General features: G+C 47.0%; 1 protein-coding gene across 1 annotated transcript in view; it reads left to right on the top strand.

Moving 5' to 3' along the window:
- The window catches only part of STAB1 (stabilin 1), a 56,591-nt gene that overhangs the window by 19,078 nt on the left and 19,644 nt on the right, over positions 1-17,869 (top strand). Inside the window, exons 14-35 of the mRNA XM_057407841.1 lie at positions 615-677; positions 1,620-1,733; positions 2,127-2,180; positions 2,959-3,039; positions 3,324-3,482; positions 4,348-4,410; positions 5,431-5,532; positions 8,350-8,436; positions 8,798-8,909; positions 9,435-9,618; positions 9,856-9,949; positions 10,850-11,008; positions 11,895-11,990; positions 12,354-12,449; positions 13,030-13,077; positions 13,951-14,081; positions 14,463-14,574; positions 14,804-14,881; positions 15,231-15,332; positions 15,554-15,661; positions 16,756-16,887; positions 17,063-17,191. Of these exons, the coding sequence (XP_057263824.1) occupies positions 615-677; positions 1,620-1,733; positions 2,127-2,180; positions 2,959-3,039; positions 3,324-3,482; positions 4,348-4,410; positions 5,431-5,532; positions 8,350-8,436; positions 8,798-8,909; positions 9,435-9,618; positions 9,856-9,949; positions 10,850-11,008; positions 11,895-11,990; positions 12,354-12,449; positions 13,030-13,077; positions 13,951-14,081; positions 14,463-14,574; positions 14,804-14,881; positions 15,231-15,332; positions 15,554-15,661; positions 16,756-16,887; positions 17,063-17,191 (2,304 nt within the window). The remainder of the gene's footprint in view (positions 1-614; positions 678-1,619; positions 1,734-2,126; positions 2,181-2,958; positions 3,040-3,323; positions 3,483-4,347; positions 4,411-5,430; positions 5,533-8,349; positions 8,437-8,797; positions 8,910-9,434; positions 9,619-9,855; positions 9,950-10,849; positions 11,009-11,894; positions 11,991-12,353; positions 12,450-13,029; positions 13,078-13,950; positions 14,082-14,462; positions 14,575-14,803; positions 14,882-15,230; positions 15,333-15,553; positions 15,662-16,755; positions 16,888-17,062; positions 17,192-17,869) is intronic.

The raw sequence follows: 17,869 nt of genomic DNA, 5'->3' as shown, positions 1-17,869 counted from the left end.
TGGCTTTGCAATAAAGGCTAGTGCTCACGTCAGTCATTTTTGGAATCAAATCCCTTTGTACCAGTGCTCCTTGGACCACTGCCCCTCTGCATGCTCCACGGGAAGCGCTTTCTGCCAAACCCCATGCAGGTTCCCACAGATAAAGGTCAGGCAAGTTTCTTCACCGGTTTTGGTGCTTGAAGGGAGGCTCCTCCCGTTACCTTTGTCTTCATGGGCAACATGGCAAAAAGGAAGGCATCTATTTCCTCTGCGCTTGCAGCAGTATGCACACACACTTTCTCAGCATTGGTGCTCATTTGCAGGCGGCACAGTGACCTCTTGTCCTCAAAGCACAGGGAGATTTGAGGTGAGAGAGCAACTCCACTCCCTGCCAGCCCAGAACTGATTTGTATAGCACTGGGAGCACTGTATCTTTAGTTTTATTGATAGTGAGCAGCTGCCTCTTCATTTAATTTAATGTGAAGATGGGAATGGGAAAACATAAGGCTGATCAAGCGCATGGTACCTTGGAAAATCCGGTTTGTTGTGCAGTGGAGGGAGTTTGTGCTTAAGTTACTGCAGGCTCAGTCCGTGTAGATTTACCTGGCCATTTACCTCGTTATATCTCCTTGCAGAAAACCATTGGTGAGATCCTTGCTTCAATGGAGATCTTCAGTAGATTTGAAACTATACTGGAGGTAAGCAAACTTGTGTCTGCCGCAGGAAGGTTTGGCAATGCTGCTGCTGCGAAGCCTGCTGCTGGTTTTGGGGGAATTTTGAATGACTTTTAAATACACTTCAGTGCTTTAGCTTTTGTTCTGAATGCCTTTTTCTGTCTCATGCCTTATTTTGTGTATTCTACATAAGCAAATGCAGTTGTCAAGATCAGCGTTTTCCCACCTATAGGGCACCTGGCACAGGCAGCAAGCATACATGCCTCTTTCCCATCTGCTTCCCCTTTCCCCCTTCCTCTCTATCCTGGAGAGTTTGTTTTCCAAAGCATGTTCAGTTCTTGATCGCTGTCAGGACAAAGAGTGAAGGTTTCATGACTGCTCATGCCAAGCTAGATTGTAGCTCCCTGGTTTTGGGGTGTAGATCTCTGAACAAAAGCAGTCTCCAGGTTACAAACACTTGAGGCTGCTGCCCAGGATTAATTCAGTTAGTATTTTCCCTAGGGACAGACTGATTTTCTTTTTGCCTCCATCAGAGTTATCTGGGGCTTCTCTAGCCTTGCTCACAGCAGTCTTGGCCTGCCTGTTTTCAGCTCTGTCACCGTTAGTTGTTTGCAAAATTCACTAATTGCAATCATGATTATAGGCTTGAGTCTCCTTTTCTTCAGGAAAAAATGATGCAGTTGTAGTCTCTGTATATGTATGTGTGTGTTCAAAGCACGCAGGGAGCATTCACCCAGTAGTCACTTCATTCAAACCACTGGCTTCATTGTCCAAGCTATGTTTTTGTAGCATTTACGCCTCTGTTATATCACATACCTCCCCTTGGTGTCCAGTCGCCTCTTATACCCATTTGCTTTTCAATAGTTCTGCCTCTAGCAGGTTGCTTAGAGTTTCCTCTCCCTTCCTGATAGACCCCCTCACTAACTCTTGCTAGCTCCATGATGAAATATTTTGCTGGTTTTGCAGAACTGTGGCCTGCCTTCAATACTGGATGGACCAGGCCCCTTCACTGTATTTGTACCTAGCAATGAAGGCGTGGATAAGCTGAGAGATGGAAGGCTCATTTATCTTTTCACAGAGGTGAGAGCTCGTAGTGCTTTAAGACATCCTGAGCTAACAGTGTTGCACTAGGCTGTGCTGGAATGGCTTGTACAGTGTTATCTGACCATTGCTGAAAGTTCTTCCTGGAGATGGCTAAACCAAGTCTGTTTCCATAGGCTTTGGATGAAAAGTGAATGCTGATGAAGCCTGCAATGAGAAATATTGTTAGCCAGGTTGTTTGGACCTGATGTTTGGCTTGCAGTCTTCACTGTGGCTTTGGGTAGGGGAAAATGAAGGAACTTATTCGCCAAGTGAATTTACTGCTATAGCACATTCGCAATGTGGTCTTTGGTTAAAAGAAAATGTAGTTGCCTCCTCTTATTCCTGAGCGTTGAAGGGGTATCTAATTCTCATGTTCTCTTCTTTCCTTAGGGCATAAATAAGCTCCAGGAACTTGTGAAACATCACATCTACACTTCAGCAGCGGTAAAGCAGACAGCTCTAATTCTAGATAACTGGGATCCTATGGGCCAGCATGTTATCAGCTGTGTGGTTTGGCATAGAGGTTGGCTTGGACTTGCCCTGAAGGAGCAGAGATGTGATTCAAGATCTGATGAGGCAAAATGATCACCATGAAAGTGGTTGCCAAAAGGCACAGCTTGTGCTCTCCATCATAAAACTCTCGAGTTTCCTGGAAGTGATGGTGCTCACTTCCCAAACCATTAAGTTTTTCAGTACAGTACCTACAGCTTACATTTTGTCTGTCTTTAGAAATAAGCTTATTTATTAAGTCAAGAGATGTTCCCTATTATGCTTCTGACTGAGCTTTCTTTTTTTATTGAGTATGTCCTGGAATATCCCCTTATCAGTCTGCCCTTACTTGCAGGTGTATCAGTAAGTGACACTATTAGTGAGATGTGATTCAGCTGTGCTGGACTGTTACTTTCACAAGGAATGAAAGCCAAGGCTGCTGCCACCAATTGTTTGTGGTATCAAGCAATTCACACAAAGTCCTGGGTTTCTCTCTGACCCATTGCTTGTGTTTAAGCTATTTAATGAAATGTAAATCACAGAATAGTTAGGGTTGGAAAGGACCTTAGGATCATCTAGTTCCAACCCCCCCGCCATGGGCAGGGACACCTCACACTATTGAAGTCCCATTTAGAATGTGTTTTAAGTGGCAGGAATCATGGAAGGATCCATTAAGCTGTACTGAAATAAACCTGCTTTTTCATGCTACTGTCACCTTGTGGTTTTATTTCAGGTGACCGTAGAGAAACTGATAATGATGCCGCACATTGTTACTATGGCTAACCAGATAATCACTATCAACATCAGTGCAGATGTAAGTATGAATCAAAACCCGTTTGGGGAAACCCTGCTGTGCTAGGAGAAAGTTTGGATGTGGTTCTGAACAATGCATTTTCAGCCCACCTCTGCTTCTTCCTCTGCTTAAAAAACACTTCAATAAGGTCACTGAATTCTTACCCAACCTGTGACTCCACTAAAAGGCTTCACTGTTTGGTTATACTTGTTGATGTGTACCATCTGCATCCTGCACTGGCTTTATGTAGTTGATACAGTCTAAAGGGCTAAAATGAAGGTAAATTGTTTGTGTTTCTGTGTCAGGGAAGAATTCTGATGGATGAATCGGGGATCCCCATAAATATGCGAGACATTGTGGCATCAAATGGTATTATTCATACCTTGGATGGCATCTTTATCCCGCCTTCCATAATTCCCATTTTGCCTCACAGATGCAATGAAGAGCAACATAAAGTTGTGACGGTGAGTCAGCGTCTACTCTTCTCCTACTAGTGGTTGCTAGGTTGCTACAGACCCCTCACTTGCCTGAAGGGACAAAAGCAGGATGTGTAAATTGCATTTAGGAAATACGTTCTCTCTAAGAGGTTCCCTGATGTGAACTTAGGCAGTATCAGCACTGTTAGTGTTTCTTCTGCTAGCACTAGGTACCGCTTTCCTGGCCAGCATTCCCTCTAGGTTGTTGTTCTTTCCTTGACCCATCCTACCTTTGATTCAGAGTGTATTTACCTTTTTATAAGGCCTTATATGATCTTCCTCACAGCATAGTTGCTGACTCAGCTGACAATGCTTTGTTCCCATTGCTGTCAGCATTCGTGTCCTGTAGTTTGGACAGGAAGCAGTCATTCAATAGCAGTGCAATAAATGCTGTGTTTTGTATACCTTATTTTAGGTGCTTGCTCCCCAGTTTGATCATTGGTAGGTTACTGAAGAAAGAAGATAAGGCTCTGAGTAGGCAAGAGGTACCTGATTTGGAGGGATGCAGTTAATCCCTGGTAGCCAGAGGGTCCATGTAACTGGCTGATTTAGTGAGGCCTGCTCTGAGGATGCTCAAAGGGTCTCCCAGCATAGCTGAGTGTCTAGTGGCTGATAGACACACAGAGCAACCATCTTGCAACCAGGTGCAAGCATGTCCTTGAGGCAAAGGGGTAGTCTTATTTAAGTGATAAACTTAGCCCATTTCAGAGTGCTGAAACTCCCTCCTACAGATGTTTCTGATACATGTTATGATTTTTCTGTATATAATGGGAGCAGTAGCTCTGTAGCATTCTTGGCATGGGCAATGGGTTCCTTTGAGAAGATGAATTTTCCCTTCTTGTTTTCTTAACAGGGCTCTTGTGTGGATTGTGAGGCCCTCAACAACAGCATTTGCCCACCTGGGAGCAGAGAAATGGTAAGTATTTTGGTGATTTTTTTCCTGCATGATGATATACAAATGTACTGATAGGCATTTTCTAACCTAAGCCTCTTTCAAATAGAGAGCAGGGAAGGCAAACAGTAGAGAGGCTTGTTGGAGAATTTGTACTGCCCACATATCCACAGCTCTCATCCCAGCTGTCACCCACCAAGTGCTCTCTGCTATTTCTCATTCTGAAGCCTGTCTGCTCAATCAATGGAGCTCACTGAAGGAGGTGTAAGGAGGAGGAGGTTGTGTGCTGGTGTTTGAATTATCCCATGCTGAGTTTAGCAGAACAGCAAGTTCCAGGAAATCCCCATGTGAAGGCCAGAGAGGTGCTCACCACTGTTACCTGCTGGGTGTCTTCTGAGAGACCTGACTCTCAGGAGAACTTACTGATACGCTCGCAGTGTAAATACCTTAAGTAGAGCTCTGCAAAATCACTGCTCTTTCATATTCCTCTCTGATTGAGGCAGGTGAAGCCAGAATCATCGGGGGTCTAATTCTGCCTGTGACAGGTCACTAAGCATCGTTCCAAAGTTATTGCAGTCCTTACCCCTCTTTGTCACTGTCTCACCTGCTTCCCTGTCACTCTCACCTCCCTCCTCTTTCCTCCCCTCTCTTACTCTCTCATTCTCCCTTACCTGCTACTCTGCTCCACACTCTTCCTCCCTCCTTCCTTTCCTTTCCCTTGTCTTTCCTCCCCTCTTTCTTGCCCTCTCTTTCTCACCCTGCCCTTTTCTCCCTCTTGTCTCCTCTCCCTCCCGTCCTCTCTCCCTTATTATAGACACTACTATTAGAACAAAAGGGCAGCACCTTGGCTCAGACTCAGGAACTGCAGGGAGCAAGAGGAAGTTGCCATGTGCCTTCTTCCATGATAGGCATGCCATGATGGTGTCTTGTTCACCTTGGCTGCTCTGTGAACTTCCTCAGCTCAGCGATAGGCATAATTGCTCCCTGCAGCAAAAAGAGCAAAGAGGAAGGTTACAGTGCTGATGACTTGTTTTGTTTGTACAGGAACCAACGCTTTCCCCAAAGGAATGTGTCTACATCCATGATCCACAAGGCCTGAATGTCCTGAAGAAGGGGTGTGCCAGGTACTGCAATCAAACCGTCATGGTGAGTGTGATGGAAGGCCACATTCCCTTTGCAAGGAGCTCAGCTTTGCTATTCCTGTTCGTCAAGAAGAGCTCTGACTCCTTGGGCTGAGAGAGGGCTGCATGGGAGCAAAAGGGAAGCTGTCCCACACAAAGGGCTGTCCCCAGGACCATCAAATGAACTGGCTCCCTCCTTTGTCCCTGGCAAATGGAGAACACAGGGCACCAACCTGCTGCAGGTGTTGAAAGCAGCTCAGTTAAACCCCAGTGCGATGAATAAATAAAATAAAGCACACCAGCTGTGGCCAGCCAAGCTGGAGGGAGCCCTGAGACAAATGGTGCAGTGTCAGCTGTGGCACGTGGTCCTGGGTTCAGCGGGAACAGGCATTTTATTCCTTCTTAGTAGCTGGCGCAGTGCTCTGTTTTCCACTTTAGCCTGAGAACAGTGCTGAAAACACTATATGGATGGTTTCAGTTGATCAGGTGGCCTGGCACATCAGTCACTTAGGAGTGTAAGGCTCTGGTAGATACCGGTGCACAGTGTACCCTGATGCCATCAAGTCATCAAGGAGTGGAACCCATTTTTATTTCTGGAGTTGACAGAAGGATCCCAAGAGTTGGCTTTACGGGAGGCTGAAATCAGCCTAGCTGGGTAGGAGTGGCAAAAGCACCCCACTGTGACTGGTCCGGAGGCTCCATGCATCCTTGGCATAGGCTGCCTCAGGAGAGGGTGCTTCAAAGACTCAAAAGGGTACCAATGGGCTTTTGGTATTGCTGCTTTGGAGACTGAGGAAATTGAGCAGCTGTCCACCTTGCCTGGTCTCTCAGAGAATCCTTCTTTGGGGCCTACAAGGATGCTGGAGAGGGACTCTTCACTAGGGACTGCAGTGACGGGACAAGGGGTAATGGGTTAAAACTTAAACAGGGGAAGTTTAGATTGGATATAAGGAATAAATTCTTTGCTGTGAGAGTGGTGAGGCACTGGAATGAGTTGCCCAGGGAGGTTGTGAATGCTCCATCACTGGTGGTGTTCAAGGCCAGGTTGGACAGAGCCTTGGGTGAGATGGTTTAGTGTGAGGTGTCCCTGCCCATGTCAGTGGGGTTGGAACTGGAGGATCTTAAGGTCCTTTCCAACCCTGACTGTTCTATGATTCTATGGTTCTGTTGTGGGGATGCTGAAGGTTGAAGAAGAAGTGCCAGTCACGACCACAACAGCACACTGGGGGCAATATCGCACCGAGACTCCCCGATTCCCATCCACCAGCTGATCCATAGACTGCAGAGCCAAGGAGTGACCAGCAGGACCCACTCACCATTTAACAGCTCCAGTGCGAAAGTCTAATGGAGAGTGGAGTAACAGTAGACTTATCCTGGCCTGAATGAAGTCACACCACCATTGAGTGCTGCCGTACCGGACATGCTAGAGCTTCAGTATGAACTGGAGTCAAAGGCAGCCAAGTGGAATGCCACAGCTGATACTGCCAGTGCATTTTTCTCAATCCCTTTGGCAGCAGAGTGCAGGCCACAGTTTGCTTTTACTTGGAGGGGCTTCCCATACACTTGGCATCAACTGCCACAGGGGTGAAACACAGCCATCCACAGGGGTGAAACACAGCTATCCACAGGGGTGAAACACAGCCATCCACAGGGGTGAAACACAGCTATCCACAGGGGTGAAACACAGCCATCCACAGGGGTGGAAACACAGCCATCCACAGGGGTGAAACACAGCCATCCACAGGGGTGGAAACACAGCTATCCACAGGGGTGAAACACAGCCATCCACAGGGGTGAAACACAGCTATCCACAGGGGTGAAACACAGCCATCCACAGGGGTGGAAACACAGCCATCCACAGGGGTGGAAACACAGCCATCCACAGGGGTGGAAACACAGCCATCCACAGGGGTGAAACACAGCCATCCACAGGGGTGAAACACAGCCATCCACAGGGGTGAAACACAGCCATCCACAGGGGTGAAACACAGCCATCCACAGGGGTGGAAACACAGCCATCCACAGGGGTGGGAGCCGTCTTCCATGGACTGATCCAGACTGCCCTGGAGCAGGGGCAAGCTCCACAACACCTGCAATACATTGATGACATTATTGTGTGGGGCGATACAGGGGAAGATGTTTTTGAGGAAGGGAGGAAAATAATCCAAATCCTGCTGAAGGCTGGGTTTGCCATAAAATGGAGCCCTAAACCATAACACACGTTTTCACTGGTTTTAGCATTTCTCCCAAAGGAAGCTGAGCTCAGGGAAAGTGTTGTAAGCTGTGAAGTGATTGCATCCTGTTTATGAAACGTTGTCAGATGGTTTGGGAAGGTCTCTCCTAGCAAGTTTATGGACCTCGTGTTCGTCTGCAGCTCCTGAGCTCTCATAGTGACAGCTATATGGAATGATTTGTGGGGATCTCATTATATACTGTCAGTTGTTTGTCTTGTGATTTTAATTCCATTGGCCAGTCATGGCAAGGCCTGCAATCCAAAACCGCTGCATCACTACAAAGGAATGCAGCAAGGATAAAATAGGAGTGGGACAGTACCATTAGAGAAATAAAAGCTGGTAGAAAACATAGACCCTACTTGTTCAAGTCAGAGAAAGTGCAGAAAATAGTGATATATTCTGAGAAGAATCAGCTTTGAGCAGAGAGAGGGGTATTGTTGAAAAGTAATTGTAAATGCAGGAGCTTTTATACACGCAGATGCCAAATGAGATGGTCCATTTCAGTCCATGGCAGAGAGGACTAGGGTTTCAGAATTATAAGGGTAGGATGACTCCAGGCAATCCTTGTGAAGTCACATCATACCTTACCAGTTCTGCTTTTGTTTCAGAAACCTGGATGCTGCAAAGGATTCTTTGGTCCAGACTGCATGCCATGCCCAGGGGGATTTTCCAGTCCATGCTATGGCCGGGGAAGTGTATGTATGAAAGATCCTGCTATGTTGCAATGAGCAGTTGAGACGGTGTGGTTAGAGGTTATAGCTGTAGATAAGTACAATTCAGCATTTGTGCGCCAGGGCTAAGCCCACAGTGGTAGCAGCAGCAGATCCAGAGAGAATGGCCCATGCCTAGTGGGTTTTCTATCTCAGACTCTAATATAAGTCATGTCCTGGTTGTTGGAGACAGCTCTGGCTATTTGGTGTTTTGCATTACTGCCACCATTCCTCAAAGTCCTGCATTTTACTGCAAGTATGAAAGTGCTTTTGGTATCAGCACCTTGGCTTTGCCTTGGTTTCCTGAGTTTCAATCACTTTTGTTTCCTTGTTGTTTTCCTTCCAGTGCAGTGATGGCATACAAGGGAATGGCAACTGTCAGTGCTTTGAAGGTTTCAAAGGAATAGCCTGCCACATCTGTTCAAACCCACACAAACATGGCGAGAACTGTGATGAAGGTTGGTAATGCTGATAAGAGAGACTAGGGGAAGATGTAAGGCAAGGATATAGTGCAAGTTCATGTATCCTGGATTCCCTTCTGGCAAGGCCAGCATCACAAAATGAGTGTTGGAAGTGTCATCATGGATGTCTCTTCAAACAACAGTAGAGAAAACGTGGCCGATATGACAGTGTGATGGGGGTCTTGGAAACATCAGGCAAATTTAGGTTTGGGATTTTGCTTTTAGATCTCTCCTGCTAGGAAAGAAAAGACAGTTGACAATGACCTTGAGTTTGATACCCTAAATTTGATCCTGTCCTTACAGCCTGTAAAAAACATGGAGCCAGGCAGAGCATCCCTAGCCAAGCTTTGAGTTATGATGGGTGTCTCTCAGCAGACATCTATCTGTCAAGCACAAACGGGATGATTGCTTGTTACAGTCACAAGAGGTTGTGAAGCGAAGTTGGATGTCCACAAGACGCCGCCACTGTGGTGGGTTCTGGAGTTCTTGTGGTTACTGATCTTACTTCTGTGTACTTGACAGATTGTGGCTGTGTCCATGGCGTCTGTGACAACAGGCCTGGCAGCGGTGGTGTGTGTCAGTCCTGGTCCTGTAAGGAAGGCTATACCGGGAAATTCTGTGACAAGACATCCAAGAACTGTGGCCCAAGTGGTCTGTCCCAGTACTGCCACCAGAACGCTGTCTGCAGCCTCAATGACACAGCAAGGTCAGTCTTTCGGGCATGCACGGTCAGGTGTGATTTTCATTGTGCAGCTACGCAGCAGCTGGGAGGCTGCCAGCTCTCTAATTGTGTATGTGTGTCCGCTTACCTGTTTGAGTAATGCAGCCAACCTGCTAGGAGTCAAAGGCAGGTTTTTGCTTTCTTGAGAGGCTCAAACTGCCTTTTTGCTGGCTTTTAGAAGGGCTGCTCTATCTGTGTCCCTTTTGTGCTTCTGCTTTCAAGGTGCATCTGCATGGATGGCTATGAAGGTGATGGGTTTTCCTGCCAGCCCATTGACTTGTGCAGCCAGCCGGAAAAAGGAGGCTGTTCACAGAACGTAAGTGGGGTTGGACTATCAGAGCATGGAGCAGCAGCTCCTATCAATCAGAGCAGGGATCCAGGACTCCAGGGACTGTTAAGAGATTTTCTGTGCTAACTTTCCCTGTCTGCAAGATGAGGTGGAACGAAAGATACCGGGACACAGCCGTCATAAGGATGTCAGTCATTTAGATTGGTGCCAAAATGCAACACTCAGTGGGAGTTTGACTGGTTTGCACCAGATATGTTGGCAGGTACAGAGATTGGCTGTACAGATAATTTGTGGTTTGTGCTTACCCTCCCTTCAAGCTCTTCAAATGTGGGTTATTTTTGTTGTTGCTCTGTTCAGGCTGTAACTTAACTGTGAACTCCAAGTTATGTTTCTAGTACCCATCAACACTACATTATTATCCTTAGTAAAAATCGTGGTGCTTTATGATGGTAATGACTGCCAAGTGGTCAGATGTCTCAGTGAGAGGAACACACTTCCATGTGGAAGGAAATAGGGTGGCCCTGGGTTCAAATTAGGTCTTTCCAGGGGGGTATCTCCCCTCCATCATGGATTTCATCCTGCATGTACAGGCAGGCGATTGTGCTCTCCTCCTCTTTAGGGAGCATCTATGTAATCTATGTAATGGAAGAGCTGTAGAGGACGGTAAGGAATGCCCTGGATGTTCTGAGCCGCCCTAGGCACAAGCGTGTACCTCTGTGAAAACACAGAATGTTTCCAGAGTGACTTTATTATGAAATTGTCTATGACTTTTTTTGGAGAAGATGCTTCCACCTCCCAGTGCTGGACTCAGAGTTGGTCATTGGAAAATCCTCCACAGTCTGATGGAGGTTTATTTGTTGCTGTATTTGCACGGCGCCGTCTTCCTTCTTGCAGAGCGTAACCCTTTTTCTCTCTCTTCTCCTGGAGGCCCTGTGCACCAGTACAGGCCCTGGCACTGCCACCTGCCAGTGCAACACGGGCTGGACTGGGGACGGGAAGGCCTGTGTGGCTATAAACAACTGCGTGCTGGAGAGCAGAGGCAACTGCCACATCAACGCTGACTGCGTCTATATCGGCCCTGGCCAGGTATGAGCAATGCTGAGCAGTCTGATGGGGGACTTAACATGTCCTAAGCTGCTCTGAGATGGCCTTAGGTTACCAGAGGTGTAAATTGGGCTGATCAGCAGCAAAGCCTGTGTCTGCTGCCAGAGTCGCTGGCTGCAGCTAAAACCATACGGTGTGCTTGCGTGTGGTGAGATGCACTGATGTGTTTGAGGCTGCTGCTCTACTCTGAAACTTCAATGCAGCAAAGGGAGGAGACTATGGTCCATAGTATGGCTTGGTGTAAGGCACCTGTTGCTGTGTCCCTGTTATTCCCAGATCACAGCGTTGTCTCTAGGTGATGCTAAAAGATACTGAAAAGCATCTGAATACTGTTCAGATAGTCCATGGAGGCAGCTGGTCCAGGAACTGGGCGTCTTGAGATAGGAGAGGTGGCTTCTCAGGGTGCTGCTTCTCAAAGTGCTTCTCCTCACTGAGCAAAGGGAGCATTGGACAATGTGCTGAGAAAAAGGGGCCAAACCTTCAGCAGATTTTAGTGAAGTGATATGTGCAAGTGGTCTCCTAGCTGTCTTGAAAGTTGGGAGCTTGGGGATTAGCTCCTCTTTCTGCCATTCAAAAACCTGTGTTGTTTTCTGAAAGGCTGGAAATAAAGATGGAAACCATTATCCTTAAGTCACCCTGCAACAACCAAGCAGTGCAAGGGATCAATGCATTTGAGTAACCAGGCAGCGTGTGCTGCAATAGAGAATGATGCTATGCTAAGGAAGTACCTCTGCATTTCCAGGTCTTTAGGGACCAGGAAGAAAACTTTGGAAAATAAATTAGGACTAGGTTTTGGTACCTTAGTCCTTTTTTGGGTAGCAAATGAGGGTTCTCTGATATGTCTCTAAAAGGGAAATGTCTCTTACAGAGCAAGTGTGTCTGCAAGAGAGGTTATGCTGGCGATGGCTACAACTGCGATGCAATCAACCCATGCCTCATGGACAATGGTGGCTGCCATGACTTGGTGAGTAGCTGAAGAGCTGTCGCAGGCTGGCATGAGAGTGGAGGTTCCTGTGCTCCCTGACAGAGTTTTTGCAGCCGTGGCATTAGAGAGTTGCAGGATTTGATGTTATGTCCTCTTACTGGCAAGCTGAGGTTTTATAAAGATGGATCCTCTAAGTTTTGTGAGTTCACACAACCAAAGCTATCACCTAGGCTTAGCTGCATGAGGTATAAATTCAGTGCCATCATGAAGGCAACAGGAGAAAGGTGCTTATTTGTGCTTCTCTAGCCAACGCCATGGCAGGTCAGAATTCAGCTCCTAGATAGGTGTAACACTGCATGATAGGTGTTTGCTCTCTAACTTTCCCTTTCCTTGTGTTTGCAGGCGATGTGTGTACCCCTTGGAGGAGGAGAGAGATCCTGCACTTGCCCTGAGGGCTATGTTGGGGATGGTATGGCATGCTATGGAGACATTCTAAAAGTGAGTAAAAAGCAAATGTCCGAGGTCTCCTTGAGGTCGGAGAGAAATGGCTCTGCTCTCGCTTTCCTTTTCTCTGTTACCTGAGGTGACTCCTTTTTCCAGCATTAGCCTGGCACCACAAGTGTGTCCCAGGGCCACGGGGACAGAACTGACGGCAAGGCCATTTATTGCCAGTGAAATCGTTGTCAGTAATCTCTAAGTTGCTTCACCCCGGTCTGTCCTGTGCATTCCTTGTCATTCGGAAGTCAGGTCAGAGCTGCTATGCCCGTTTTCCATCATTAGAAATATCAAAGGTCATTGAGGATTCAATCCCTGTCCCTGGTAAACACGAGCAACTGCAGATGAGTTGAAAAGAGTTTGTTGGTTTGGGAATATGGTTTTTTACTGGCTGAAGTTTGGCTTTCGGGGTGCCTGTCCCACCCCACAATACATTGTGCAGGTAATGGTTGTGAGGTGAGAGGGGAAGTCATTACTGCCCGATCTAGTATTGCAGAGGGCTCCTTTCCCCCACCCTGGGTCTCCCAGACCCACAGCCGCAGCGCTCAGCAGGGGTAACCTTTGTGTTGTTTCTATTTGGAAGGAGCTGGCCCGGAATTCCCACTTTGCAGGCTTTTACGACTGGGTTAAGGTAAGGACAGCCATGGGATGCTTGCAGGGGTAAGTTCTGCAGAAGTGAAGTCGCTATGAGCACTGCTGTTAGAGGAAGAGAAGCTCCATTTATTCTCTTCATTAGAGAGTACCCAAACAACAGCAAAGGACAAATCATTACAGAACAGGCATGTAAAAAGCTCTGGAGGTTATGAGAGAGTGCGGATTCTTAGTGTTTTGGGGGCTGTTTTTCTAGCACAGGAGGAATCTGGGGCTGCGTTACACTTAATTTTCAAGGCTGTACCATCTGTAACTCCTGGCCCTCGTAAAATATCACAGAAGGGAAAGAAAGAGGGGTAGCATTATAATAGCTATTTTTCGGAAGAACATGCTTTGAGAAGTTAGACTCCGTGTTAGCTCCTTTCTTGTTACAGCTTCCCTGCCTCTGGTGTGGCAATAGCAGAGGCACTCTGCAGACGGCAGCAAGTCTGTGGAAGCGTGCTATGATGTGCAGTATCTAACTGAGCTTTAGTTTACCTGCCCTGCTGCGTACATTGCTTTTGCTAGGAACAATCTTGTTCCTTCCCCCAAAACTGATGTTGAGGGTTCAGAAAGGATTTGTGATAGGACTGAATGGGTTTGAAGATTAATCGAAGTACAAAAAGGGCTTAAAGCAGGAGGTTTTCCCTTGGCAAACAGATGTCAGCTGTTATAGCTGAGCCATATGTGGCAGTCATTGACTGCCAGCAGTGCTTACCTGCCATGCCCAGGTGAGCCTGCTGTGCTGCTGAGCATATGCTGTCCTTCTGCACATCCCTTTCATGCAAGAGCAGGATGACTGTTGGTTATGTTTTGTGGATTGGATGCGGCAGTGGCATGTCTTATTTGTTCATTTTTGTGCTTTGGACAACAGAAATCTCTCTTCAGCATCCCAGCAGGAACCAATGTCACTGTCCTGGTGCCATCGGAGGCAGCTATCAAAAACTTGAGCAAGACTGAGCAAGAATTCTGGTTGACCCCCTCCATGCTGCCATTTTTAGTCAGGTACGAGGACACTCCTGCCTTTGCTTTACTGTGCCAAACAAAGCCGTGAATGGGATTTCTGCTTCTGTAAGACCAATAGAGGGTTGCCTTGACATAACTATGGAAGCAGGATTAAATATCTAGCAGGCAAAGAATTTAGGAGGCATTAAAATGTATCAGACCACAGGCAACGGGAAGTGGGTTTGTTTTTCATTTATTTGCAGAGATCTTCCCTGTCATGTAGCTGCAGATGTCATCACAACATGTAATTCCTTCCATCATTCCCTCTATGTGCTTAACTACTTCATGCGAGAGACATGAAAATTGGGCAGTGTAGTCTTATCTCCCTGTTATTACTAATAGTGTCCTAATCTTTTCTTTACCTGCCTTTTTTCCCTTCAGATCCCACTTTCTTGAAGGTGTCTTCACTGATGAAAAGCTCAAGATGTATGACAGGCTGGAATTACCTACCCTTAACCCACAGACCAGATGGCAGATAAACACCAGGAGCGGTGTAAGGGCTTCTCTTACAGAACACGCATATACCAGTATTGAATTGAGCTGTTTAAGAGCTGCTGTGTCCAGTGGAGAACCTGGATGGGACACTGATGCCCTGAATCACGGACATCTTCCAAAAACTGTGCCCAGATCAATCATGTGCAACCTTGAGTGAGCAATATTCTTGTTTTGTACTCGCTTGGCAATTTCTAATCCTTTTGCTTCTCTCTCTGATACTTTTGCAGGTGCTAACAGTAGAGAATGCAAGTATAGTCATCAGTGACATCCCCGCCAGCAACGGCATTATTCATGTCCTCAGTAAGGTATGGTGGTACCTGTGATACTGGGAGATGCTGCAGTTGTAGCAGCAGGTTTGTATTGCAGCATCTGTGTCAGGGCCAAGGAGGAACACGTCTGGACACTTAGGAAGAAATAACAGGGGCAAAAATGTATTTGGTTATCGCAGGGTCCTGGTGGATGGTTCCTGTGCAGCAGTTTAATGTTTAAAATACTTGTCTCCAGGACAAGCAGGAGGGGAGCTCCTTTTCTCTTGGCTCTTGTGTAAAATGAGGTCTTTGCTAATGGCCTTTCTTGCAAGCAGGGCGGGAGTCTAGCGTGATTTCCCCCAGAGCCCCTTGCCCAGCCTCGCTTGTGAACTCACTTTTGCCACAGGTTTTGTTGCCACCTTCAGGAGATGTCCCACCGAGCCCTCCAGGTCTGCAGGAGCAGCTCGAGGCAGTTGCCTCATTCAGCACATTCAAGGAGTTGCTCCAGGTAAGCAGCGGAGGTGAGCTTGTTGTCTGTTGTCGTTGTCAGAGTGGTCTCTTGAGCAAATACCCACCTTACCTTGTACTGGGGGACCCACATTTGGACTGCCGGGGGAGAAAAGGGAGACCACCCATTTCCTACTGTTCATGAAGGACCTTGTAGGAAAGCTCTTGGTTTTTAGTGAGTACAAGTGTAATTGCTAATGTTACTGTCTGAATGGTTTTTAGGAGTACCAGCTCATTGGAAAACTCGAATCCTCTGAAAAATACACAGTTTTTGTTCCTGGAAATAATTCCATTGAGGAGTACTGCCATGCTGCCAATGTGACACATTTGGTAAGCTCACTGCTTGCTTATAGTTTGAATATGTCTTGCACTAAGTGCAGGGACGTGTGCGCTGTCAGATCATAAACGTGAGTTCAGTGGATTCAAACATCAAGAGGAGAAGCATAACTGATGCAGGTCGAAGGAGGTGATCCTGCCCCTCTACTCTGCTCTCGTGAGACCTCGCCTGGAGCATTGTGTGCAGTTCTGGTGTCCTCAACATAAAAGGACATGGAACTGTTGGAACAAGTCCAGAGGAGGCCACGAGGATGATCAGGGGCTGGAGCACCTCCTGTATGAAGACAGGCTGAGAAAGTTGGGGCTGTTCAGCCTGGAGAAGAGAAGGCTGCATGGAGACCTCAGAGCAGCTTCCAGTATCTGAAGGGGGCCATAGGGATGCTGGGGAGGGACTCTTCATTAGGGACTGCAGTGATAGGACAAGGGGTAATGGGTTCAAACTTAAACGGGGGAAGTTTAGATTGGACATAAGGAGGAAATTCTTTCCTGTGAGGGTGGTGAGGCACTGGAATGGGTTGCCCAGGGAGGTTGTGAATGCTCTGTCCCTGGTGGTGTTCAAGACCAGTCTGGACGAGGCCTTGGGTGAGATGATTTAGCATAAGGTGTCCCTGCCCAAGGCAGGGGGGTTGGAACTGGATGATCTTAAGGTCCTTTCCAACCCTAATTATTCTATAAAAAAAGGATTTAGGGCTTTTCTTTTTCTATTCTATTCTATTATATTCTATTGTATTCTATTCTACTCTACTCTAAAAGCTGGGAGAAACGTGGCAGAAAGGAATGAGGGGGTTTCCTGGGGTATTGCAATGGGATCTGAAAAGAATATTTGGGCTCCAGATGCAAAATTCTGAGTAGATTTGTATGTGGATGGATGGAACAGCATGTTCCCCTTCCTGCCTGGCTCTGGTGTATCTATCTGTGGCATTTATAGCTTCATCCAGTAACAGTCATCAGGTGTGATCAGTCACTTGTGATAGGGAGTTACAAGGCTCTGTTAGCCATTACAGATGCTTAGGAACTCTTCTTATGGCACTGAATTGTAATCTAGGAAATAAAGAGTCCTAACATTTGTGGGTTTTTTGTGGATTTAGGATAATGAGACGGTGCAGTACCACATTGTACTGGGAGAGAAGCTCTTGCCCACGGACTTGAGAAGTGGAATTCATAAGAACAGCATGTTAGGGCTCTCCTATTGGCTAATGTTTTATCAAAACAACACCCAGGTAAGGAAGGAAGGTTGTTCTGCCTTTTGAGGATCTGGCTTGACCTAACACTGGGTACGCCCACTTCTGTTCTTCACCCCCTTACAAGCTTGCCGTGTGTGACTGACAGCTGTTAAGCAATCCATGCAGAAGGAATTGAAGGTTCTTGTCTCAGCTTTTTTCTTCTGCTTTACAGAAGTTCGTCAATAACATTCCTTTGGATGGAAGATTTCTTGAGACAAAGAATGGCGTGCTGATTGGGGTTTCACAGGTCCTCCAGATACAGAAGAATCGTTGCACTGTCAATACCACCACCATACAAAAGGTAACGGTGATTATCGAGGAGCTGACTACCACTTCTCAGGGCTTCTCCACCTGTTGACTGATGAATAGCAGACTTTGTCTCTTCCACGTGGATGAGACAGTAGCTTGTGGACTGACCCCAGATGAACCTTATAAAATGGGGTTTCAAGGAGACTTGGCACCCTCCCAGTGCCAGATTCTGTACTTTTAATGCAGCAGATCTGCAGCTCTTACGCAGATTATGTTCGCTTCACTTGCTGGGACTCTCTCACAGCACCAGCCATGGGGCAGGCTGGTGCAGGGACAGCCAGATACTCAGCTGTGGAAGGAGAATCCAATGCAATTCTTGCACAGCATGACCACAGGCACCCCTAGGAAATGCTTTGGTATGCCTGGGAGTCACGGCCAAAGCCCAGCCTGCATGTATCTTGTGGCTCTTGGCCATGTGAAGATTGCAGGGTCAGACTGAGGTATGTATGTCTGCCTTATTACAGTCAGAAAAAAAGTATTTGCAGCCTTGTGTGAAGGAACTCCAGGCCTGCAGAAAGCCCTGCTCCAGCTCAGAGACTCAGGAAAGGGGTACATGTAATCTCTTCTGGGTTGTTTTGTGGTACAGTCTCTGGAGCGCAGGAATAAGATGTTGCATACACCACTGGAGTGAAGGAATAAGACCTTGCGTGAAGCCCTTGATAGCAACCAG

Source organism: Pezoporus wallicus, unplaced genomic scaffold (genome assembly GCF_028554395.1).
Source record: "Pezoporus wallicus isolate ANWC-B61680 ecotype Strahan unplaced genomic scaffold, APGP_CSIRO_Pwel_v1 contig_3568, whole genome shotgun sequence".
Taxonomy (NCBI): Eukaryota; Metazoa; Chordata; class Aves; order Psittaciformes; family Psittacidae; genus Pezoporus; species Pezoporus wallicus.
The sequence above is the reverse complement of the archived record's forward strand: the minus strand, read 5'-3'. Positions and strand labels throughout refer to the sequence as shown.